This window comes from Geotrypetes seraphini, chromosome 5, assembly GCF_902459505.1.
Source record: "Geotrypetes seraphini chromosome 5, aGeoSer1.1, whole genome shotgun sequence".
NCBI lineage: Eukaryota > Metazoa > Chordata > Amphibia > Gymnophiona > Dermophiidae > Geotrypetes > Geotrypetes seraphini.
The window spans coordinates 81,478,348-81,502,734 of NC_047088.1; the positions used below are offsets into that span (position 1 = coordinate 81,478,348).

A 24,387-nucleotide genomic window follows, 5' to 3' on the forward strand; every position below is an offset into this window, starting at 1 on the left:
TGACATCTATTATGAGTGATTATTCCATTGCTTTTGAGGATACTCTCTTTAATCACTCCAGTTTAAAAAATTCTTGAGTTCATTTGCCCCCAGTTGTGTGTACCTAACAAAACTTCAGCACAGTCTGCACAAGTTTACCACTCCACCTGCTGGAGACTGAGAACAGTAAAACGGACTGCACAGCCCACTTGTACTGAAGCCAAAAAGTCAATGTCTCAGTCTCCACCAGTTAGCAGAGGAGGGTAAAACCCATCTGTTTCTGTGCTGGTCTGGAGGCGTGGAAGATGCTCACGCTGGCGAACATTTAAAGAGGTATATGGGGGCAGAGAAGATAAGCACCCCTCATGAAGACAATGCCCAGGGTGGTTTGCCTCCCCCCCCTCACCCTGCCCCATCACACTTACTACACCACTGCAGACAACAAAGGTAGAAAAAGGAATTTTATTTTCTATTTATTGATTAAAATATATCCATTTTTGGAATGTACACTAGAATTTAAGATAAGGCTGGAGTTTGCAAAACAAATCCCACTCATCAGCCTTAAATCTCCAGCTTTGGGAAGGGTCCCCCTTGATTTCCCTGCAAATAATAATAATATATTCAGCAGTATTTGAGGGCAGTAGTGTGACTGTAGTAAACACCTTTTCAATATAAATGTATTTCAAAACAAAGCAAGATATATTTTTGAACAACGTCAACAAAAACTGAGTAAATCGGCCACAGCCTGGTCAGGTTGTTCGGCCAGCTGGAATCTGCTGCTGCGAATGTGAGGACTGTTACCCAGCATACTGTGCAAGATCAGGGGGTGGTTCTTCAAGCCTCTAATTGCTGAGCATGTGTGGGGAGCACATTACAGTCGACTTTTCTTCTTTAGGAGGGGGAAAAAAGTAAGGTAACCTTATTTCATGAATTGTTTAAGCTTGCTTATGATATTTGGATTGTGCGGGAGCCCTTTACTTTGGCACTCGCTCCGGTTTTTAAGCAACGATGAGCAGTAAGACGTGAACAACCCTCTCACGGTACAGTATGTCTGATGTTCTGGGGTTGTTTTTTTCTTTTTTCCATGTAGGACTGCACAGGAGGAAACAAGGATCTGACTACAGTAAATTTGCAAGTGCTTTCACTCATAAAGTGCAATGTCTGATCAGGTAACCTTCTTCCATGTCTAATTTACATCCTAGAGTTGGACTGAAATTAAAGGAAATGTTGAACATAGTGGTTAATAAGGAAAATCAGCAAAGTGGGAGCCTTAATTATGCATTTATGCTCAAATTTTAATAGTGTTTGTGGCTGTGGTCTTCTACCCCCTTGATTTTCAAATACACGCACCGTTCATATTTTTACTTCAAAAGAGGCAGTCCTGTGTTTCAATATCCTTATTTTCATGTAGTATATATTAGTTGTATATGAATTTGGGAGGGGGTGTGGGGGTTAAATCTTCTTGGTGTATGATATTGAAAATTTTTCAAGTGATGTTGTATTATATTTGGTTGATATTTACTATACACTTGATGTAAGTTTAAAAATGAATAAAGAAATAAAAAAAAAAAATCCTTATTCATTTCAAAACAAATTATGACATGCCATTTTAGCTTTGTGGAAAGTTATATTCCAAACACCCTACATCCTTAGAAATGTTTCCTGGTCTATTTTCTGTCTGTGTCTGCAAAGTCATTATATTCATACTTTAGATGTCGAAAAATCCATGCATCTAAAGTTGCAAACTGAGATTTTTTTTTTAATATGTTTTTTTAAGATCTTGGGGTGATCCTTCACTGGATTCACAGAATACTTATTTCTTCTTGTCCTCTCCCCTAATATCTGTCAGCACACACATTCTTCTCCAAAAGAGCAGGTTATGGGAAGGGAAAGGGACTCGTATACTGCCTTTTTGTCATTTTACAACCACATTTAAAGCGATTTACATATAGGTTCTTCAAGCATTTTTCCTATCTGTCCTGGTGGGCTCACATTCTATCTAATGTACCCAGGGCAGTGGAGGATTAAGTGACTTGTGCAGGGTTTGAACCCACATCTTCAGGGTGCTGAGGCTGTAGCTCTACCCACTATACCAAACTCTCCTTGGGGGAAGCAGAGATTGCCCTTCAAGGCCTTGGCACAGAAGTTCCTCCAAAAACAGTTCAGAGACTGAAGTGGGATTCAGCCTATTGGATGGGGGTGGGGGTGCTGAGATTTGTTTAGCTATCTGTTTGTGACATTCTCATGGGCACAAGAATTTGATAGGTCATAACATAGAGGGTAGAAAATATTTAGATCTGATTGGTTAGTTTTTCAGCACATGTGCTTGGGACATCAGCGAAGACCAGGATCTAATTAGAGGTGGGGGCTGGGAACCTACAAGATATAGTATTAGTAGTGAATATGAGTGTGAAGTTGCCTTTCATTTCCTAATGGTTATGTATATCCTAGAGAAATGGCATCATTATCTATTGCATCAAGTTATTTAGAGGTTCCGGACCTGCAAAGGGGGCAAAATGAAAACAAGATAATCTTGTGTGTCATGACCTAGTCTGATGGTAGCCCTAGCTCTTACATATTTGGGTGCATCAAAGTTGATTTGGGCATTGTGAAAATAGACAACTATGTAGCCTGAGGATATCATGATATCACTGGAGGAAGGATTTACTGTTTTGGGGAGGGGAGGCACTTTGACATGTTTTGGTGCATCATTATTTCAGAGTAGGATAGGGTAAGATGCTCTGACATGATCAGGTACATCATTACATGAGAATGGGGGGGGGTAAGGCACTGTGATGTTTAGGTGCATCACTGCCTTTTGGAAGGCACCGACATCTTTGGGAAAGAAACATAGAAACATGATGGAAGATAAAGGCCAGTAATGATTATCTCTCCTCTCTCTAAGAGAACCCATGTGACTATCCTAGGCTTTCTGGGTCTGATTTCAAGAAAGCCTGGGATAGTCACATGGGATCTCTTAGAGAGAGGAAGAGATAATGGTTACTGCAGATGGGCAGATTGGAATCGGCCATTTGGCCTTTATCTGCCATCATGTTTCCCAAAGATGTCAGTGCCTTCCCCTGCCATCCTAAGGTAATGAAGCACCTAAACATCACGCGCCTTACCCCCCCCCCCTTCTCACGTAATGATGCAACTCTGATATTTGGGGGGGGAGGTATCACTGCCTCAAGGAATGCACTATGATGTCATTGACTTCATTACTGCCTCAGGTTAGAGGTAGGGGAAGGCACTGTGGTATCATTGACTTTGTCACTGCCTCGGGTTAGGAGGGTGCTGTGATGTTAATCTGTGCTATCTTATTTCTTATCTACCTTAATTTTGCAGGAGAGAGTGATGGAGGATCTCCCAGCAGCCCTAGAGCTGTTGAGCACTTTACAAGACCAGGTGATGTTTCTTGGTTCTAGCATGGTGTCTGTGCTTTTATTTTACTTTCCTGTGCACTAGGAGGATCCTGGGAGTGGATATTACCATGTAATATAAATCTGTAATTGACATCTTTCCATGCCCTGGCCTGAACCTTAAATTATCCTATTTAAGATCTGGCTTTCAGTATAGAGCAAAATTAAAAAGAAAAGCACAAAAGCCTGCAAGTTGGTCTTCTGCCTGAGGCTTTAACTTGTGAATGTTTAGGAAAGGTAAAAATAATAAATAAATAACAGAGAAAACTGTGCAAAGTTAACACTGTAGGAAACCTACACTAAATTCTTGACTCACTTCACTTCCTGAAGTCGGGAACACCACTAATGTAATGTAATCTAATATTTGTGGTTCGCTTTATGCCTATAAAGGTTCAAGGCGATTTACAAAGTTAAGAGCCAATATGTACATGGGAGCTTACAGAGAACAATCATCATCTGATGAAAATACAAGAATGCTCATAAAATAAGAAGGGGCATTGTCAATCTCTGCCGGTACTAACAATTTCATATTATGTGGAGTAGAAGAAGTTAAACAAACTAGTCAGTTGCCAATTATTCAATTCAGTACAGTTATTCAGTTTGATCAGGAAAATTCAAGGTTATAATCCTGGTATGTGGCTTTAGCATGAAAGTTGATCCTAGCCCTGATACTCTGGATCTTAGATCCTTGGAAATGTCTGACTTGAGAAAGACAGGCATTCTTTCTTGAACATTATAGTTCTCTGAAGCAGAGTCTTTTCATGTTATGCTATCCAGTAGAATGTAGGTGGATGGAAGTGAGATGTACTCAGCTCCTCATGGGCATTGAAAGTCCTGGTATCCCATCTTCTTCTAAAGTCTTATTCTCACATTTCTGGTTTTGTGCAGGTGGTAGGAGCAACAGCTTATGTGCAGAATTTACTGCAGAAGGTTCGGGCAGGTGCCTTCCCCACAGAGAAGGTAGGCAGAAAAGAGTGGGCGAGGGCCCACTTCATGGGAAATGGGATGCATTTTTCCACCTAAACCCATCTCTCCTTTTCCCCCATTCTCTATTTCTGTGAACAACGCCCTCATGCGCCCTGTCTCGTTGGCTTGCAACCTCAGGGTAATCTTTGACTCATCTCTCTCCTTCTCTTCACATATCCAACAGACTGCCAAAACCTGGTTCTTTACCTACAATATTGCTAAAATCAGACCCTTCCTTTCTAAGCGCACTGCTAAGACCCTCATCACCTCTCACCTAGACTACTGCAACCTGCTTAGCCTTTTGCTAAATCATATCTCTCCTCTTCGGTCTGTTCAGAACTCTGCTGCATGCCTCATATTCCGTCAGTGTCGCTATGTCCACTTTACCTCTCTCCTCAAATCACCTCATTGGGTCCCTATCGGTTTCCACATACAGTTCAAACTCCTCTTAATGATCTACAAGTGTATTTGCTTCTCAGTTCCTTAGTATCTCTCCCCATTTCCCTCCGAGCACTCTGCTCATCGGGTAAGTCTCTCTTATCTGTACCCTTCTATAGCCAACTCCAGACTCCATCCTTTCTACTTTGCTGCACCACATGCCTGGAACAAACTGCCTGAGTTAGTACATCAAAATCCATCTCTGGCAGTATTTAAATCCAGACTCAAAGCCCATTTCTTTGAAGCTGCTTTCAATTCCAAACTGCAATTCACTTGCTAAGCACCAATATCTGTCTTATTATTCCCTCTGTAATTACCCCTTCTGAGCACTGTATATAGATGCACCTTCTTGTCCAGTTTGTCAGTCTTGACTAGATTGTAAGCTCTTTTGAGCAGGGACTGTCTCTTTAATGTTTTGATATACAGCGCTGCATATGTGTAGTAGCACTATAGAAATAGGTAGTATTAATATTAGAAAGGTAGCAGTGTCTTTTTAAATTTATGTGTGTGCTGCAATGTAGGTTTCTCTTGATGTTACAATTTCTTAGAACACACGAAAAACAAGAAAAGACTGCAGACAAAATGTATAAGATGCAGATTATGTTTATTAATATATAATTAAGTGCAGTGAATGTTACCACTCTTTGAACAAACCAAGGGACCCAACACGGTCCGTGTTTCGGTTAACACGCCTTCTTCAGGGGTCCAAGGTTGATAAGGTTTCAAATTAAACAGCAAATAAAAATAAACATGAGCCTGTGTAAATATAGGGTAATTGCTGACCGACGGTCTCCGTGTAAACTTGCTACAAAGCAGAAAACAACAGGGCAATTGGCTGAAAAAAATCCAACATGAAAACAATAAGAGCAACAAGCCGATGTGAGGATAAAAAGTAGACTTTATTCATTTATGTTGCTCCAGGTACTAAAAACAAATGCCCAACATGGCCATTCTTTTTCCAAACCGCATGTTAACACCAATTGACATTTTTATAATGCCCCTGAAGCAGCCCTAGGTGAAACAAGGCAAGTTCGGGCATTTGTTTTTAGTATCTAGAGCAAGATAAGTGAATAAAAATCTACCTTTTTTCTTCACGTTGGCTTGCTGCTCTTATTGTTTCCACAGTTACACTGCTGCAGATGGAAAGCAATTATCGCAAACTGTGTGCTTTGAGAGGCACATTGTGTAGGTGAGTGTGCCAGTGCCTCTTCTCCTTGTCGGCATATCTCCTCCTTACAGGCGCCTCCCCTGCTGTCCGCACCTTCCCATTGGTGAAGTAATTTCAGGGTTAACAAGCTCAGAGCCCCATCTGGAGGGCTGCTGCGCAAGCGTAGATATCGACATGATGACATCACACATGCACGAACCCTCCAGCCACGACCCTGAGTTTAGTATGCCACGGCTTGGAAAGGTTTGCGAGACACCGATCTACAGTGTTCTGCTTCTATGTATCTTGTTACCCTTTCTAGTGTTCTCTTATCCTCGTTTATTTCTCAGCTGTCCTCTGCACTGTCTTTTCTTGCACGCAGGGCCTCAGCTTCCTGGAGATGAAAGATCAGCTTCTACTCATGTACCTGATGGATATTGCTTATCTGATACTGGAGAAGACATCTGGAAAGTCATTGAAGGAGCATTCATCTATCCTGCGCCTGGTGGAGACTCGTACGGTATGAGTTAGAAGAAGGAATTGGAGTATATTCCATCTCCTCTGCTCTACTGTTTTTCTTACCTCATTGATCTTGGTTTTCTGCTGACCATTTCCCCTCTCCTTGCTACAGGTTTTGGAAAAAATGCGTCCCATTGACCAGAAACTGAAGTATCAAATAGACAAGCTGGTAAAAGCATCTGTCACTGGCAGCTTGGGTGAGTGTGAGGAAGGGAAAGGGCCTCTGTAGTCTGGGTGAACATGCGAAGAACATAAGAATTGCCGCTGCTTGATCAGACCAGTGGTCCATCCTGCCCAGCAGTCCGCTCATGCGGCGGCCCCAAGGTCAAGAAAGGATGGACCAAAACTTTTCTGTGATAGTAGCATTAAGGGATGCTCTTATTCTCTTCCTTTTTATCATATAGGTGAGAGTGATCCTCTGCGCTTCAAGCCAAATCCAGATAACCTGATCAGTAAGGTAAGAATTCTACAGCCTCATCCGTTATCCGTTAGGGTTTCATTTTAGCTCTGCCTGCCATATTCATATCTTGGTTATCACAGAATGCTGCTGTTATGGGTTCTTGATATGTGCTAAAGAATAGAATCAGCTGAGAAAATGCTTTCATCTGAATGAACCAGTAGCACACTAATTAGATCTTGTCCTTTTTGGTTAGCAGCACACCACTCAGTATATTCTATTTTTTTTAAGTAAGTTAGCCAGCCGTTGACTGGTTAAATGGCTTGATCAGAGTTAGCTGCTAATTTTCCACAGCACTTAACCAGCTAAGTACTGCTGCTGAGAAATTTGCAGTTACCGCCTAATTGAAAGCTATGTTGGGGGAGTCCCAGGGGTGGAGTCGGCCAACAGAGAATGTTGTCTACATCCTAGAAGAGCCTTGTAAAGGATGGCATTATAGCCCTAAAATTTCCCTAAATAAGGTCATACTGGTCTGATTTCTCCTTAAGGGCATATGTTACCTTGATTGAAAAGCTAATCTCAAAAAAGTTGTAAACACCAGGTCTTCAGTGGAGGGGCAGATTTCCAGTGCGACACTCTGGTGAACTTCACAGCCAAAGCATTTCAGAGACTAGCTTGCTTATAGCAAGGGGCAACATACCATTTATTTTATGAATTTGGCTCTTATATGCAAAAGTGTGTTTAGACAAATTTTTTCTGGAAAATATTTTTTTTTTTCCATAGCTAAGTGAATCTGAAGAGGAGGGAGAGAATGATGAAAGTAGTGGAGCAAAGGTTTCTGGGAAGAAGAACCCTGGCAAGATCAGGAAATATGTGCCTCCACGACTTGCCCCAATGCATTTTGGTGAGATCATGGTGACGAGATGTCATCTTTGTATCCCCAGTACTTGGATAGACTCCTTATTCACCTTTCGCATCATGAAGTATTCTTTAGATGCTGGCTCTGAGGAGAAATTACTCTACTTTCTTCCTCTCTCTCTTCACCTCTTACAGATGAGACAGAAGCAGAACGGGAGCACAAGATCTTGGAGCGGGCTAAGAAGCGAGCCCTGAGCAGCTCTGTTATCCGGGAGCTGAAGGAGCAGTACTCGGAAGCACCGGAAGAGATCCGGGAGGGGCGTGGTTACCACATGATGCGGCAGAGCCAAGAGGATCAGCGCAGGTCTGTGGGATGATGAGCTGCAGTGAGATGGCTTTCATAGTCCTTGTCAGAGCCAGGGAGATGCTATCCTTGTGGTAGAGAGAGGATAGCACTCATTTATCCAATGTCCTCTCATTATTTGCAGAACTAGCTATGAGGAATCCATGATGGTACGCCTAAACCTGACCCGGAAGGAGAAGGCCCAGAAGAAGAGATCCATGGCCATGACATCACAGTTGCAGTCATTGACGCATTTTGGTGACATCAGCGCCTTGATGGGAGGAACTGGAAACCCTGGTGAGGTGAGAAGGGTAGATGTCTCAGTGAAACGAGGAGGAGGGACCTAAGCAAGTAGCAGAAATTCTTTGTAGCCCCTGGACATCTGAAAATGTCTGACATCCAACACTTTCCTGTATTTTCTTACAAATCTGTGCATAGTCCCATCCAGGTCACTCTAGACCATGAACTGTATCGAGTCTGGCTGCAGTGAACACCATTTCGTGGCATTGAATAGTAGAGAAATCTTCTTGCACTCCCTATGCTGCTGTAGTCTGCATAAGGAGTGCAATTTCTCTGTTATTCAGTACCATAATTCTGGGCTTTATGGTCATCTTCTTGTTTTTGTACTGGGACCCCCAAGTGTTATATGCATGTTATGTCTCTGGGCCTCTGAATTCTGGCTTAGTACAGGAATCTGAACTCCAGCTAGTCAGTATGGTGGTGGGTGGATGGGTTTCTCTTGTGCAGCTCTGGAAAGCTAATTTTTCTCTCTCTCACCAGGAGGTTGTACCCCCTGTAAAGCGATCAAAGAAAACACTGAAACGAGGAAAGAAAAAGAAAGGTGAGAGAAACTTAGTCAGCTGAGTGTGTGACATATTCCCACGGGGGTTCTAGGTGAATTGGGCAAGGAACACATTTCTCCACCTTGTCTTCAGCTTTCTTTCTCCCTTAGATGCTGTTGTTATTCCCTATCTCTTTCACTCTTTGTGGCTCTTTCACTATTCTTGCCACTTTGTCTCCTCATTGTTGTTTCTCGTTGTGTATTTTGCTTGCAGGGTTTCGGAGGTGGAAGTAATACTCCATTCCTCGTTCATTCTTGTGGTGAAGAATAGAAACAGAGTATGAAGGACTGGAAAGATGGTCTACGCTCCAGACTGAGTGCCATTTGATTCTCTTTGTCCAAAAAGATGTTTGCTACTTCAATAAAACAGTGGAGAAGAATGAACCTGACTGACATTTCCCTTGGTCACTGTGATCTCTCCATCCCACAGTTTGAAGTCCATCAGCAGCCTGGAAACTCTCTGGTGTGGAAACTCTCTCTTTTTTTCTCCTCAAACCCATACCTCATTTGCAGGCCCCGATGTCCTGTTAGGGCTAGATGGTGGTCCTACTGTTGTCTTAATTGTTGGTGTTAGAGGAATCCACTATAGTCTATTTCTGTTTCCCACTCCCTCACTCCTGTAGTTGCTGGTGGTAGAAGCATAAGCTTGGGTTCAGCCGTGCTTTACCAGTCCTTCATGAAGGATACCATAAGGAAGGATTTCACAGTGAACACCATGGTTTGGTTTGGTTTATTTATAATCCTCCTTATACAAGGTGAAATACATCAACACATTCATAAACAGATATAAATAACATTTCAATTATTTTACAAAGATAAAAATGACAACACCAAATTACATAAACAGACTGACATATCAACATTAATAATAATAATAACAGTTTATATACCGCAATACCGTTAAGTTCTATGTGGTTTACAGAAGATTAGTGGGGTACAAGTTGAGTTGACGTACAAGTTGAGTTAACTTAAGGGATGTGGGATTAACATCGTCAACCAACCCTGCCATGCCATCTCAAAAGGATCTATTCAGTGAGCAAACATGGAGTAGTCATAACAAAGCTGATGGTCATACTGTGTATTTCAAACAACAGAACAAATGACGTTTTAAGTTTCTTGAAAACCTGCAAACTTTCTTGCTGCTTAATGAAAGAAAGAAGCTTATTCCACTCATCTGAACCACTATATGAAAAAAACTTTTCTCTCAGTCTGCAGACTTTAACTTCTTTCTAGAAGGTATAGTCAAGTTCCTCTGTGTTGCCGAACGAAGCTTTTACATCCCAGCATAAGGTCATATGTAATCCATCAAGCCTTGCACACTTGAGTAAACCAACAGCAATAATTTGTACTTAATTCTAAACTCAATTTTTAACCAATACAGCTTACAATAATACTCTGATCTGATACATGTTCATTTCTTTGAAGCCGGAACAATGCTCGCAAAATAGAGTTTTGCATCACCTGCAGAGATTTTAGCACCTTCATTGGAATACCTAACCACATTACAATAATCAAGAACCAGAAGCACCAACAATTGGAGAATGATTTTAAAATTCCCCCATGACACATAATGATACAGTTTACTTACCAAGTGTATCTTATAGTACACTCTCCTAATCAAACTTAGCACATGATGTCTAAATGTTAATTAAGGATCCAGAATCACTCCAAGATACCGGAATTCTGTGAACATCTGGACAACAGCATCTAGTATTCTCAGAGTTCTTATTGCATAGAAGTTTTTGGACCCCTGTTCATTTACAAAAGTTAGATAGTTCTAAGTCTAATAGATGCTGGCATTGTCATCTTGATATAGGGACACTGTTGTTCTATTGTTGTTCTATTGTTGTTGTTCTATTGTCCTTTAATACTCAAGTTCTGGAAGTCGATATGGGGACAGATTAATGCTATACTTAAGTGATTCCTTTGACATATGAGGCAGTCATATGTGGGACGATGTTACATCTGAAGCCCTCAGTGGACATATATAGAGGGTGGCTTTTCCTTATCATGACCGCAACTGGAAGAACTGGGTTCACCTTAACTTTAATTTTTGGTGGGCAAGTTTATGCTTAACTTATAGATTTGAAAAAATGAACGCAGATATAATGGGTCATACTAAGAAATTTAAGTTAATCTGGGGCCCTTTGGTATCTTTTATGGATGCGTTGTAATTGTTTTTTCCTTTGACCCTGTTGGTATATTGCACACACACCCAGAGGGAGGGATATTTATATCATGGTTTTATTCTCTTGCAAGGTATTGGTTGGGTGGTTTGTTTGTTTTTTTCTTGCTGTGGGGTTTTTGATTGATTATAAATGCATATATGAATAATGGTGTCTGTGTAGATACTGTACTGCATTTTTGTTAATTTTGGAAATTAATAAAGATTTAAACAAAAAAAAGAGTTCTGGGCAGATTAACAATCTGGTGTTCTTGCCAGATACAGCACCTTAGTTTTTTGTAAATTTAACATCAATTTATTCTCACACATCTAATATTTATCCTTAGCCAAGATAGTATCCAACTTCTGTTGAGTCAAAATCATTGACTTTTCCAAAGGAAGAAAAAACAACAGGTCTTCAGAATATATCCTATATGATACCCCCAGCTCTCGCAATAATGCACACAATGGAAGAAGATATATGTTGAGCAATGCTGCCTACAGCGAAGATCCCTGAGGAACTCCTGTCTGTATTCTCTGCATAGAGCTTTGACCATTAATGTAAACTTCCTGTCTCCAGTCAGAAAGAAAAGACTTAAACCACAAGTAAACTACTCCTATCCCACAACAACTCAGTTGCTGCAGCAAGATTTTATGATCAAGGATATCAAAGGCAGCAAAAATGTCCAGGGATACAACATATTTATTTCCTTTATCAAATCTGCACCTTATCTCATCCACCAATGATACCAACAGAGTCTTGATAATATGTCCAGAACAGAAGGCATACTGATGAAGGTCCAAAAGATTGTACCTCCGGATGTATTCATCAAGTTGAATATACACCAGTTTTTCTAATATTTTTGCCAAAGCTAGTGCTGATGCAAAAGGTCTATAACTTGTAATTTCATTCTTCCCAACTTTTACATCTTTCATTACTGGCTTAACTGTTGAGATTTTTAACAACAGAGGAATCGCCCCTTCACACAAACTTAAGATTCATTATTTTTGTAAGCGTAGAACCTAATTGACTGTGCAATTCTTGTAACAATTTTGGGAACATAGATCACCAGATGCTATTGTTGGCCTACATGCATTCAGCAGTTTAATTATAGAATGAGGGTTGACAGAGTCAAACGTATCCCACACTGCTAATGTAGTCCAACTTGCAATTCCTGATTGGACTCCTACCCATAAGGGGCTCCAGATTAAACCTCTTTGGCACTTCACTGATTTTTGTAGCTTCCCCCCTGGCTGCAGTTACCTTGTTTATTCATGTACTTGGGAAGGCTCGGAGGGTTGTCATTTTACGAACTACCATGGAGGGAGGCCGTTCAGTTGAGATAGTTGGTCGCAAAATTTTGAGAAATTAAGGCTGTGGTGAAATTGAGGCAATTGTTTGCTATTGTTGTTTTTTATAGTATCCCTCGACCCTGAAGAAAGTTTCTGTGTGTGAAACATGCATGTCGGGAGGGGTGAAGATTGAAGAGCATCACTATAAGCTACAGCTAAGTGATGTTGTGCTGGTTCTAAAATGACCATAATTTAAAATAAAAACAAATAAAATTTGAATAAAGTTGGACTGACGAAGAGTATAACAGCCTGGGGTGTGTACCCATTAGGTGGTCTGAAGGTCCATACAAGAAATATGAATATTCTGGTTATATTATACCATATGTAAGCCTATATATTGAATAATTGAGACAACCACTGTTTGCTGACAAACTCAGACTTAGACATCCTATCGAAAATGCCCCTCCACATCAATTGAAACAGTGACTGAATATGTAATTTAACTGCTGAGAATAGTAGATAAATTTATGACTTATAAGTAGGACATCAAAAAGAACTGCATGCCTCATCACAGTTCTTCCCAGACACCCATGCAAGTGTTTTCTGAAGAAGTTTAAGATGGAGCTAGTCTTTTGAATCATTAAATCAAGATATTTTCTTTATTATTATTACTTTTATCAGTACAGCATCATTCAAAATCAGTCTCATGTTCACAAGGCCCGGGCTTCAAGCAGCTGGCGTCTCTCACCATAGCACCCAGAGAGGTATAGGATGTGTCTAAAGGCCATCTGTTAAATTGCTAACAATGGGATTAGAGGCAGCATTGGAAGATGGGTCTCTGAATAAGTTTAGGATAACAGTAGGATTGGAAGCTGGATCTCAAGAGATCAGAAGTTGGGTTTAGCCATGGCTTCTGGTTAGGCTAGTTATATTTTCCATCTGCCTGGGAACCCTTCCATTATGTCATGAGACCTATTTCATCCTGATCAAAGCACATGTGCCTCTTTGAGCTTCTGGTAGTGCTCCGGACGGTACTGATGCAGGTAGGTGGTCATTTTGCCTGGAACCTTTTTCACACTGGTCACCCCTGTGGAAAGAAGATAGTATTGAAAGTTTGTTGCTAGCTTCCTGCATAAGAAAAGTCCCTAGCAGAGCCTAGGAATTTAACCTGCAGCCGTATCCTTCCATACACAAAAATCCTGAGAGGAGAGATTGTTTGAAACAAACTAATTAAAAACACTTCTCAAATCTAAATGACTCAAAAAGCACTATTGCAAACCTCAGGAAGCTGTATTCATTTTAGTTTCTAGCTAAGTTTGATTTTGATTTGGAATTTGAATGGTCAATGTTATTGTCACTTCTTGGGATTTACTAGCACAGTTTAGTTGGGAGTGTGATATTTTGAGCACTACACCATTTTCACTTTACAAGAGACATGGGATATGCTAAGGCTATGAGTGCAATCACTACACTTAACGCTTTCTAGGTGTGGTCTTTTGAGCAAGACCAGTGATAGGGCTAGATGCACTAAAGATACCAGTTCGATCGCTGTTGACCAATTCTCCAGCAGCGATCAATTCACTATCAAGTTTGCATGCAAATCAATTGCATGCAAACACGACTGATCAATCGCTATGAGCGATTGACACATGCGCAGAGCCCTAACAGCAGTGACAAGGGAAGCACTGCTGTTAGGGTTTGTTTGTTTTTAATGACAGATGTTGTGTGTGTATGTTATACAAACAAAAAGAAATGCCCAAGGTTTCCACAGAAATAGAGGAAAGTCCAAACAAAAGGCAAAAACTGGAATACAATGTTCTTGAGAGGATCTTAGTTAAAAGCAAGTGATCTATATTCAAATCAAGTACATCCACATATCCACTTGTAAAATACCACTGGTAGGAGAGTGAATAGGGAGGTATCTCTCTTTTGCTTTGAATCCACATTTGTGTTGAGCTATCTCTGACCTGGACCCCTGAGGAAGGCTCGAGTGAGCTGAAACAAGGACGTTCATTGGGTCAGCAAATGTACTTGATTTGAATAAAGATCACTTGCTTTTAACCAAGATCCTCTCAAGAACATTGTATTCTACAGTTCTTGCCTTTTGTTTGTGTCCCAATCTGTCCCAATAAAAAAAGAAAAAAGCCTCCCCGTGTCATGGTCCCTCCTGGACCAAGCACCCCCAGGCCACCGCCAACCCCCAATCCTCTAAAAATGGCAGGAGGGATGCCCACTCCCTCCTACCATTCCGATTGACCCCTGTCTCCCACAGCAAAACAGCATGTCTAGCCCAGTTGGTTTTTACAATCACTAAAACTACTACTAATACTATTATTTCTAAAGCGCTACTAGACTTACGCAGTGCTGTACAAAATCACAAAGAAGAAAAAAAGTCCCTTCTTGAAAGAGCTTAAAACCCGATTTGGAATAGCCAAGCAATGTTAGTGCATCAATTGCTTGGCTATTTTACCGGCACTTTGTCCGGGTTTTGAAAAGCCTGCTCTCTATCGCGTCAGGCAGGAGGCAATCCGCATATGCACGGATTGCCTCCTGCCCAACCAAAGCGGGCAGCTGGGGTCAGAACTGGGGCGGGTCTAGGATGTCCGGATTTTACAGTCGTAAAATCCGGCAATCCTATTGTAAGTATGCTGGATTGTGTGTTTGTTTGTATTTGTGACCTATGATATGTATGGTTATTTGTAAAATGCCTAGTTATAGGTGTATAAATTATTAAAATAAATACATAAAGGAAAAAGGGACAGGGCAAGAGGAAGGTATGCTCAGATTTGTTCCTAATGATTGGGCCCCTTGGTTTACTGCTCTAAGGCTTCCCTCAAGAAAGAAGTAATCAGGGTGCTAAAGCTTTGCTGAGTGAGAATTAGGGTTCAAAGAGTGTGAGAGTGAGAAAGCATTGAAATGAGTGTGATTTGACATCTCTGATATTGTGTTTTCAAATGTGAAGGCAGTTGGAACATACTTGTTCAGTGTTCTCCCCAGGGCCTTTCAGCCGGGCGCTCCGCCCAGCTAATTTAGATGAGCGCCCGGCTGTAATCTCGATCGCAATCCTGCTGCTGCTGCCGCCTTCTGCTCAACATTTAAAAAAAACAAAAACCTTCTCACCTGCTTGGAGATTTACCGGGCTGACTCGGCACAGCCTGAATCGCAGGAGCCTGACATTTTTATTTTATTTTTTTTAGTTTTTAACGCCAGCAAGCGACTTGAACCCATGCTCCCCGGCGGGGCTCTAACGTGCATGCCTCTTCCCTCCGAAACCGGAAGTCACGTCCCGAGGGGGGGAAGAGAAGGGAAGTCGGCATGCACACGCCCCGGAGCATGGGTTCGCTATAGGAGACAGGTCAGCTTACAACTTGCTCTTGCTTGCTTCGGGTTTTCCTCGCTGTCGGGTCCTGCCTACTTTCTGTTTCCGTGAAGTCAGGACCCGGCAACGAGGAAGGCCCAAAGCAAGCAAGAACAGCAAGTTGTAAGCTTCCCTCCGTTGCTGATTTATGGAAGTTAGGTCAGCGATGGAAGGAAGCTTACAACTTGCGTTAGTCCAGCCCTGCACAACATGCGGCCCAAAACGGATCTCACTGCCGATATGGCTCTCACTCCGCTCTCCTTTGAAGATTAGCTCAGGAGGCAAGATTTAGCCCGAGATCAGACGAACATTAAAGGGCATCTGAGCAGATTGAGGAGAACATGTCCTGTTTTTCCATGCCTAAAAATACCACCTTGTCTAATGTAATCTCTGATCAGATCCTTAAGAGTGATGCAACTATGTATGCTGGACAGTCTCCTCCAGTAAACAGAGCTTTAAAGCCTGCAGACATACAGAACCAGATGGTCAAAGGGCTCCAAAGTGTAGTATTGCCAAGGAATCTGTCTCACAAGTTTCTGCTGCTGGCAGATGTAAACACAGCACAAGAAATAGAGACTTGTGGCATTCTGTGTGGAAAGCTGATGGATAATGAATTTACTATTACCCATGTAATAGTGCCAAAGCAGTCTGCTGGACCAGACTACAGTTTAGTGATATGGGGAATATGGAAGAATTATTCAGTGTTCAAGATCAACATGATCTCCTCACAGAAGAAAGACGGAGAGAAAGAGAGAGGCAGATACTGGAGAGGGGGGGGGGAGGGAAGGGGAGAGAGATGTCAGACCATGGGGAGGAGTGGCAAGGAAGGAAGGAAGGAAAGGAGAAGAGAGAGATGCCAGAGCATAGGGGAGGGGTGGAGACAAAAAATGGAGAGGGGTTGAAGCTGAAATAAATCATGTACAAAGGAGAGAAAGGGCACAGGATATAGAGTTTACTGAAGAGACATAGAAAGAGGGAATATACCATATGGAACAGAGAGAGAGCAGACACTGGATGGAAAAGGCAGAAAGGGTGGACAGTAGATGGAAGGGGTAGACAGAGGGTAGAGGCTGGTGGAAGGGGCAAAGAGAGAGGACAGATGTTGCCTGGAAGGGAGCGAGGACAAATGCTGAAGAGAGTGAAGAGAAGATGACTAAAGCAGAAATGACAAAAGTTAGAAAAAAAAATATTTTTTTTGCTTTACGTAGAATCAAGTAGTATTGTAACTGTATTGATTAAAATTTATCAACAGGAAATGGAAATAAGGCAATTTTGGGGGGGGACTATACCCCTTTCCTCAGATCAGGACAGGATACCATAACAGCTGTTTACTGTACTGTCTTGAAGAAAGATTTGGCCTCTGAAAGCTAATTGAAAAATGGATTAGTCCAATAAAATGGTATTTTCATATTTCTCATTATTTGTTTTATTTCTATTTGTTAATTTGTAAAGTGGTGACTGTTATGTAGAAGTTTTTTTTCAAATTTACATCTACTGTCTTTATATTTTGCACAGTATTAGGGGATATGTGTCATTGTTTCTGTGGTGTTGCATTGTATGCAGAGTCTGGTTTCTTGGTTCAGTTTAACTTTTGACTACATATTTCTATTTTTAGTTTGTGATTATTCCATATTGGGCGAGGGTGTATCTGTGTTCTGTGTGTATGAAAAGGACATGGCTTTCTGTTAGCATCGACTACAGGATCAATTGACTGTGTAGGATCTGGTTTGTTTAGTTTTACAATGCGTGTGTTGGTGTTCTAGTGCTCACTGCAGTGTTTAAGATGCTGCCTTTTCCTAGATGCACCCTTATTGTGTGACTCATGGATTATTACTAAAAATATCTTTTTTTTATATAGAGGAGGGGGTTGTTAAAAAAATGATTAGCACGGGCTGTCATATATACTAGGTACACCACTGGATTTAATGACCCTATTCTAACTTTACTGTTGACGTAGGTGTTGTCCCCCCCAACACATAGACACACACATTATAAAGAATTAAATTAAAGTTGTATTATCATCAAGCAGCTTTCAAATGACATTATAAGCAAATAAAAATAAAATATTTTTAATACATTGCTAATTATTACCTGCATCTTTACCTATACTGTTTTGCCCTAGCTTTTACTTTGCACTATAACAAAATAAAAAAGAAGCAGATAAAGATTAATCACACAGGTGCCCTTCAAGGCTCAGTAACACCTCTCCATAAATTATGTGGAAGAGGTCTGGAAGTGGGGATAGCATCTATTTTATATCCTCAGTGAGACCTCAGGAAGGAACCTAGTGATCAAAACATTATTAGAGGTGTTGTACAGCCATTTCTTGTATGACTGGATGAGCTATATTTATCTTTTTTTTTTTAGTTGTTTAAATTCATGCAGAAATAAATGGTTAGATTGAACCTAATGACTTCATTAACGCATTTCCCTTTTTTAAACCTCTATACCATTTGAAAGAGGGTGAATATCTAATTATTCACTTCTAGAATTGGATACTTCTTAGATTTAGTAAAAATATTCTGGCACAAGTGTCAAACCTTAAAAAAGGAAGTCATATCGAGCATTGGAAAATAATAATAATTAACTAATAAAAATAGTATACATTTAATTTTCTCCACTACCAAATTTCCCTGCCCCGCCCCACCCGGCTACTTTTTCATGCCACCCAGCTGGAAAAAATTTCTGGGGAGAACACTGTTGTTTCTCAGTATTGAAGCCATGGTATTGCTGTACCACCCCAGCTGGCAGGAATGCATATGGAGGGTACCTACTCAGTTTAAAGGGAACAATACTCCCACAGTCTCATATTCAGAGCATCTGTGACGTAGTAAGGTGGGGCGGACTGCTCCAGTCGCCGTCTTGGTGGGAGTGTCAGCACCTCTCCTTCCTCCCCCTCCCCCGGTACCTCTTTGGCTCTTCACCGGTGCAAGCAGCATATCCAACCTGCTGCTTGCACTGGCCTTGGCTCTCTCTCTGAGGCCAGTGTGGGCAGCAGGATAGAGATGCTGCTTGTGCCAATGAAGAGTTAAAAAGGTACAGGGGGCAAGGGAAGATGTGTGTGTGGTGGGGGTCAGGGAGGGCGCAGGGGTGCCAACGCCCTAGGCAGCTCCCACCCCTTGCTATGTCACTGTCAGTGATATAACCTGGAGTTAAAAACATAGCCCTGGGAGATAAAAGTGATTTCCCCGGAGTCACTGAAAGAGCTGAAGATTAGAAATGAGACACAGAGGTATCAAGTGACTGTGACCCCACTTTATGTCACACACACCGAACAGCAGAACCAGGTATTGGGAACTCACCTAACTGTGAACAGAAGTGATTGATCCTTTCCAGGGCTTCAGGTACCTCCTCTGCTGTGGACACAACCTTCTCCACTTCCCCAACAGCAAAGCCAAAGTCAGCTTCATCAAGGTCCACATGCAGGCCCTCCCTGGGCACCTCATAGCTCTTTCTGTCTGTTACATAAGAAGCAAATGCCTGCAGCCTTAATTCTGCCACCAATGCTTCCATGCCTTCACTGAGAGGCGTGCAGCCCAGCACTTCCCCCACAGCTGCTATGATCTCTTTCTCCCGTGTCAGCTCTTGGTACTGAGTGACCGGATTGCTGGATTTATCACCTCCATGCAGGGAGAAAGGGAGTTTGAGCTCCCAGGATCCTTGACGGTCACGAAGCCAGTGGTCATTCAGAGTGAGGTGCAGGTCCACTGTATCATAATAGGTGTCTCGGAAAAGGAGTCTGCCCTGCAGCGTAGCTCCCAGGGTTTGCAGCATATCCTCCACGTCCGAACTGTAGATGAACTTTCGCTCCACCTCAAGGACAGCGAGGCTTGTGGCCATTACTGATGCTGCAGAGAGGGGAGAGAAATGGCACTGTGAGAGAGGAAGAATAAGAGCTATTCCTCTCCCTCCCTCCTGTATCTCCTTCCCCATATCATTCTCACTGTCACCTCATTTATCTTTCCTTCTCTCCAGTTATACTAATAAACATTTATATACAAAGATGTATATAGTATTCTTTTGGTCTCTCCATCTCATTTTCTGCAGTGATATGGTGGAAGGGGCACACCCAGGGCCACCCAAGAACCCTTTGTTAAATTATCTTATGATAACTAGGATGCAGTTAGGAGTGTAGTAAAGTTGATGAGCTGTGTCCCTCTGTCTTCTTGCACACACTTCAGAGCACCCTGCAGAGGAGGATTAAGAAATAGGCAAACAAGGCATGTGCTTAGGGCTCAAATGCTTAAGAGGGCCCTCTCAAATGTGTTAATTCAGTGGTTTACAAGGCAGATGTTTGCCCTGGTTAAGTCAGCAGCTTGGCAGGAAGAAGAGTGGGGGAGGACTGTCTGTTCTCCACCCCATCCCCTTTGCAATGTTTTCCAGCTAGGGGTCCTTCATCTTACCTGTTGTTTCCTCCTCCCATGACAGTTTTTTCTGTGCTCAGAACCAGGCAGGGATCCATTTGTGAGTTTTATGCATTTGTATTAAGAAGAGGACCCAAAACACTTATTTACCTAGCCCTCCAATGGTTAATCCTGCCATGTCACCCTGTGTGTCCTTCTAGATCTCTTGGCCCAGGGCCTGGCTTTGTGGATATTATCTGCTCTGGGATCGGCCAGGATTACAACAGCTGCAGCACAAGGCAGCAATGACATGAAGCAGAAAAGCCAAATAAAATTAACCTTGTATATATTCAAAATATAAAGGCTATGCTCTTTTTTTCCCTCACTGAACTACCTCTCCAATGCCCATCCCCCTAGCAAGGAGAAAAAAAAAATCATACCGTATGCCAGTCATTCCTCACTGAACGTGGCCTATTTGTGAAGGCCTGAGCCTGGACTTTGGACTACAACTCCCAGCATGCCAAAGAGCACACTGACAGATTCTCTGACTGCAATAAGAGAACCTCAGAAAAGCAAACAGTTAAACACTAAATAGATCTGTGAGTACAACTAACAAGATATCCTTCCTTAAACATGATTTTTAATCCCACTTTGTTGGCCAAGTATGCTGGGAGTTGTAGTTTTTCCCCTCCCCATGTTAAAGCTGTGTCAGAGACGCTATGCCCAGACAAGCTCAGTTGCTATGGAGACCAATACATTGCAACGTCAGTGCAGAGCAGGAGTTCTCAATCCAGTCCTCAGGACACACTCAGCCAGTCAGATTTTAAAAATATCCACAATAAATACGCAGTAAATTAATTTGTATATAATGGAGTTAGTGCATGCAAATGTTTCTCATGCATATTCATTGTGGGTAACCTGAAATTCTGATTAACTAGGTGTGTCCCAGTGTTGAGAACTCCTGCTGCAGAGCAACTAAAGATCTTTGATCTGATTTTTTTTTCTATGGCTCAGGGCCAGATTCTCAAAATTTAAGGTTGCCTTTAATGTGGTTGCTAAACTGATTCCAGACAGTTTAGCCTCCATGCATTTTAGCGGCGGATTATCAAAATGGCTTATTGCAGTCTTTGACAATGCCATGCAAATTGGCTCTTGAATATTGAAACGAACACTTTGTGGATTCTTAAACATCGCCGAGTCATTCTCCAAGAGCGGTGGCGACTTTTGGCAACAAAAATCAGCAACTGGTCCATGAGTGCAGGTTCAGTGGCAGTACTGTTAAAAATGCATCTTGTGGCGTATGTTTTGACTGTGGCTAATGAAAAAAAAATTACACGATTCTCATAAATTGTAGTCTTTTTTTTTTTTTTCAGGAGTGGTAAAAGCACATTTCTTGAGCGTGTGTATTATAGCCTCCCTCAGCAGCGGGAGAGATGCCCACTTTCTACCGCCGCAAACAACCCCCCCCTCGCCAGCAGCAGGAGAGATGCCCACTCTCTCCTGCCGCCTCTGATGACCCCCACCCCATCCCCCTTACCTTACATAGATGGCTGGCTGGAGGGATGCCTATGCCCTCCGGCCAGCTGGCCCGCCTCTTCAAACTGCGGGCCTTCCCCTCCCCGGTGCCTGAGGCTCTGATTGGCCCCTCCTATGGGAGGGGCCTTAAACCTGGGCCAATCAGAGCCTCAAGCCCCTCCCCGGATGCACTGGAAAGGGGCTTAAGACTCTGATTGGCCCAGGTTGTTAAAGGCCCCTCCTATGGGGCCAATCAGATCCTTAGGCTCCTTGCTGATCCATCCCATAGAAGGGGCATTAAAGAACCTGGGCCAATCAGAGCCTCAGGCCCCTCCCCGGTGCATCCCAGGGGAGGCCCACCATCCCAGGGAAGGCCCGCCATTTTGAAGAGGTGGGCCTGCTGTCTGGAGGGAGTAGGCATCCCTCTGGCCTGCCATCTAAGTAAGGTAAGGGGAAGAGGGCGGGAGTCATCAGAGGCACGGGGGGGGGGGGGCGTGGTGGAGGGAGAGAGTGGGCATCTTTCCCACTGCCAAAGGGGTGTATTGCTTGGCGGCAGGAGAGTGGACATCTCTCCCGCTGCCAACGAGATGTTAGGGGGGCATTTGCTTGGTGGGAGAGAGTGGGAATCTCTCTTGCTGTCAGGTGGAGGGTTGCTTGACTTTGGCAGCTTGATTTGTTGATGGGTGTTTATTTTTTAAGTTTATTCTTCGCATGTGCCCATCGCTATTACCAGCGATGAGCTCATGCAAATTTAGCAAGCCTTCATTTGCATGAGCTTTTTTAAAATCGCTACTATAATGGCTGCAACAGCATCCCATTGGTTTTTAATGTGACTTCTTGAGAATCTAGGCCTCAGTCTGTTTTGTAGATCTGGGTCCAGGGATGAGATTGCAACACTAACTCAAAGATGCCAGGTTACCCAGTTCCAGACTGGAGATTTTGGGACAATCCTAGATTTCTGACTACCCCCATCCTGGTGCAGCACTGATTTCAGTGGGCAGGATCAGGCACTACAAATCCCACACTGCTGCTTTGGGATTTACTAATCATCTTTTCATTAAGAGATTCACACAAAGTGGTTTGAAAATACATTGACTAGTAATCAGGTACTTATAAGTATTTTCCATATCTGTCTCAATAGGCTTACAATCTAACTGGTACCTGGGGCAATGAAAGATTAAGTGACTTGCCCAGTAGAGCTGCCCGATTCATGGAAAACTTTTTTGAGGTGCAAACGTACCCTTTTTCAGTTGGAATATTTTACACCAACCCTGGTTTTCAATGTACATTCACTGTGCTATGTGTTTTTTGTGGTTCCTCATCAGTGCTGCCTACCCCATAATTCACAATGCCTAAAATATCCCTATTGGAATTTGATAAGCTGGCAGTTGTGGTGTATCCATATCTAGTTGCTGACTTTTCTGTGTTTTGCTGGAACCTTCCCTGGTCTTTTGAGATCCAGTGTAATCCCTGAGTCTGCCCATTGAAACCTGCTTCCAGATCTTCCAAGTCTCCCACATTCAGCAGGAGACTCCTGCTTTGATGGTTCATCTCCTGCACTCTGACATAGAGGAAAATTCTCCCACTGAGCCATTGCCACCATTGCACTGCCATTGCTGCTGCTGCTGCTTCTCACGAGAAGCAACAGCAGCAGTGGAAAAACAAGAAGAAGATGGCATGGGGCTCCAAACTCAGGTCAAACTTCTTTTTACAGGAGTCTGTTGCAATCTTGCCAGTTTTGCTCAGGGAGCTTTCTTTATAGGTGATGACAGTGGTCTAGTGAGGGTGAGAGGTGCCCCTCCCTGACCCTCTTCTCTGCCCCTATCTCCACATGCTTCTTCCCTGCCCCCTCCTGGTGCCCGCATGCTGCTTCCCTTCCTCCATATCTCTGTAATGTTCCTGGCATGAGCAGCAACCCCCAACCTGCTGTCATGCCAGCGTCGGCTAACTAAATAGATTAGGGAGCATTTTCAGTCTTACTATCATGAGTTATATCAAGTAGATACCCTTATGAATGATGAGGGTGACCTTGCCTACTTTGACTCCAGGTGAGCTGGCAGCTTTGGAAAGGGTCATTACTTCAAAAGAAATTCTGGTGACTATTAGGAAGGAGTCAGCTCCCAGGTAAGGAATTTTATTAGACTTTTGCTAAACAGTTTGTCTTCACTCTTAACTTTGGTGGCAAATTCAGTTTGGGATGGGGAATCCCTTCCATGAAGGATGCTTGGATTGCCATCATTCCTAAACCACAGAAAGATCCTTCAGAATATTCTTCATATTATCCTATTTCCATACTTGATGATAAAATCATAGTGAAGGTGTTGGACAATCGGTTAGCGGGACCCATGCAGCAGATAGTGCACCTAGATCAGGTTAGCCTTATTTCTAAGTGGCAGGCCTCTGCCAACTTTAGACTTAGACTTCAGACTTTAGACTTCAACATAGGAAAATGCAAGGTCATGCACGTGGGGAAAAAGAACCCGATGTTCACATACAAAATGGGGGGAACACCACTAGGGGTCAGTAACCTGGAGAGAGACCTGGGAGTGATGGTAGACGCAACACTGAAGGCATCGGCGCAGTGCGCCACAGCCTCAAAGAAAGCAAACAGAATGTTGGGTATCATAAAGAAGGGTATTACGACCAGGACGAAGGAAGTCATCATGCCGCTGTATCGTGCAATGGTGCGGCCGCATCTGGAGTACTGTGTCCAGTACTGGTCGCCGTATCTCAAGAAGGACATGGCAGTACTTGAGGGAGTACAGAGAAGAGCAACTAAACTGATAAAGGGAATGGAAAATCTCCCA

At 42.7% G+C, this 24,387-nt stretch overlaps 2 protein-coding genes across 5 annotated transcripts; one reads left to right on the forward strand and one right to left on the reverse strand.

Annotated features, from left to right (window-relative positions):
- Positions 1-274: 274 nt before the first annotated feature.
- NGDN (neuroguidin) lies at positions 275-9,302 on the forward strand. 3 transcript variants are annotated; one of them, XM_033946282.1, is made up of 12 exons: positions 275-426; positions 1,070-1,148; positions 3,325-3,384; positions 4,287-4,358; positions 6,332-6,469; positions 6,581-6,665; positions 6,873-6,925; positions 7,649-7,769; positions 7,919-8,087; positions 8,212-8,368; positions 8,847-8,907; positions 9,122-9,302. In XM_033946282.1, exons 2-12 carry the CDS (start codon positions 1,137-1,139, stop codon positions 9,139-9,141), a joined length of 948 nt encoding a protein of 315 aa, XP_033802173.1. In that variant the 5' UTR covers positions 275-426; positions 1,070-1,136; the 3' UTR covers positions 9,142-9,302. The 3 variants fall into 3 exon arrangements, with proteins under 3 accessions (XP_033802173.1, XP_033802171.1, XP_033802172.1); XM_033946280.1 differs by lacking the exon at positions 275-426 and adding an exon at positions 751-892; XM_033946281.1 differs by lacking the exon at positions 275-426 and adding an exon at positions 766-887.
- Positions 9,303-11,102: 1,800 nt separating this feature from the next.
- THTPA (thiamine triphosphatase) lies at positions 11,103-20,628 on the reverse strand. Of its 2 annotated transcripts, none has more exons than XM_033946284.1 (3): positions 20,506-20,628; positions 19,025-19,570; positions 11,103-13,451 (listed from the first exon to the last, which is right to left on the reverse strand). In XM_033946284.1, the coding sequence occupies exons 2-3, from the start codon at positions 19,560-19,562 to the stop codon at positions 13,351-13,353; spliced, it is 639 nt and encodes a 212-aa protein (XP_033802175.1). In that variant the 5' UTR covers positions 19,563-19,570; positions 20,506-20,628; the 3' UTR covers positions 11,103-13,350. The 2 variants fall into 2 exon arrangements, with proteins under 2 accessions (XP_033802175.1, XP_033802174.1); XM_033946283.1 differs by lacking the exon at positions 20,506-20,628 and adding an exon at positions 20,126-20,494.
- Between the last annotated feature and the right edge of the window lie 3,759 nt (positions 20,629-24,387).

Excerpts from the sequence above, each read along its gene's own strand:
- THTPA (XM_033946284.1), bottom strand. The coding sequence starts at position 19,562 with ATGGCCACAAGCCTCGCTGTCCTTGAGGTGGAGCGAAAGTTCATCTAC. Across the intron at positions 13,452-19,024 it reads TCACTTCTGTTCACAGTTAG|GGGTGACCAGTGTGAAAAAG; the intron begins GTGAGTTCCCAA and ends TTCTTTCCACAG.
- NGDN (XM_033946282.1), top strand. Across the intron at positions 3,385-4,286 it reads TGAGCACTTTACAAGACCAG|GTGGTAGGAGCAACAGCTTA; the intron begins GTGATGTTTCTT and ends GGTTTTGTGCAG. Across the intron at positions 6,926-7,648 it reads CAGATAACCTGATCAGTAAG|CTAAGTGAATCTGAAGAGGA; the intron begins GTAAGAATTCTA and ends TTTTTTCCATAG.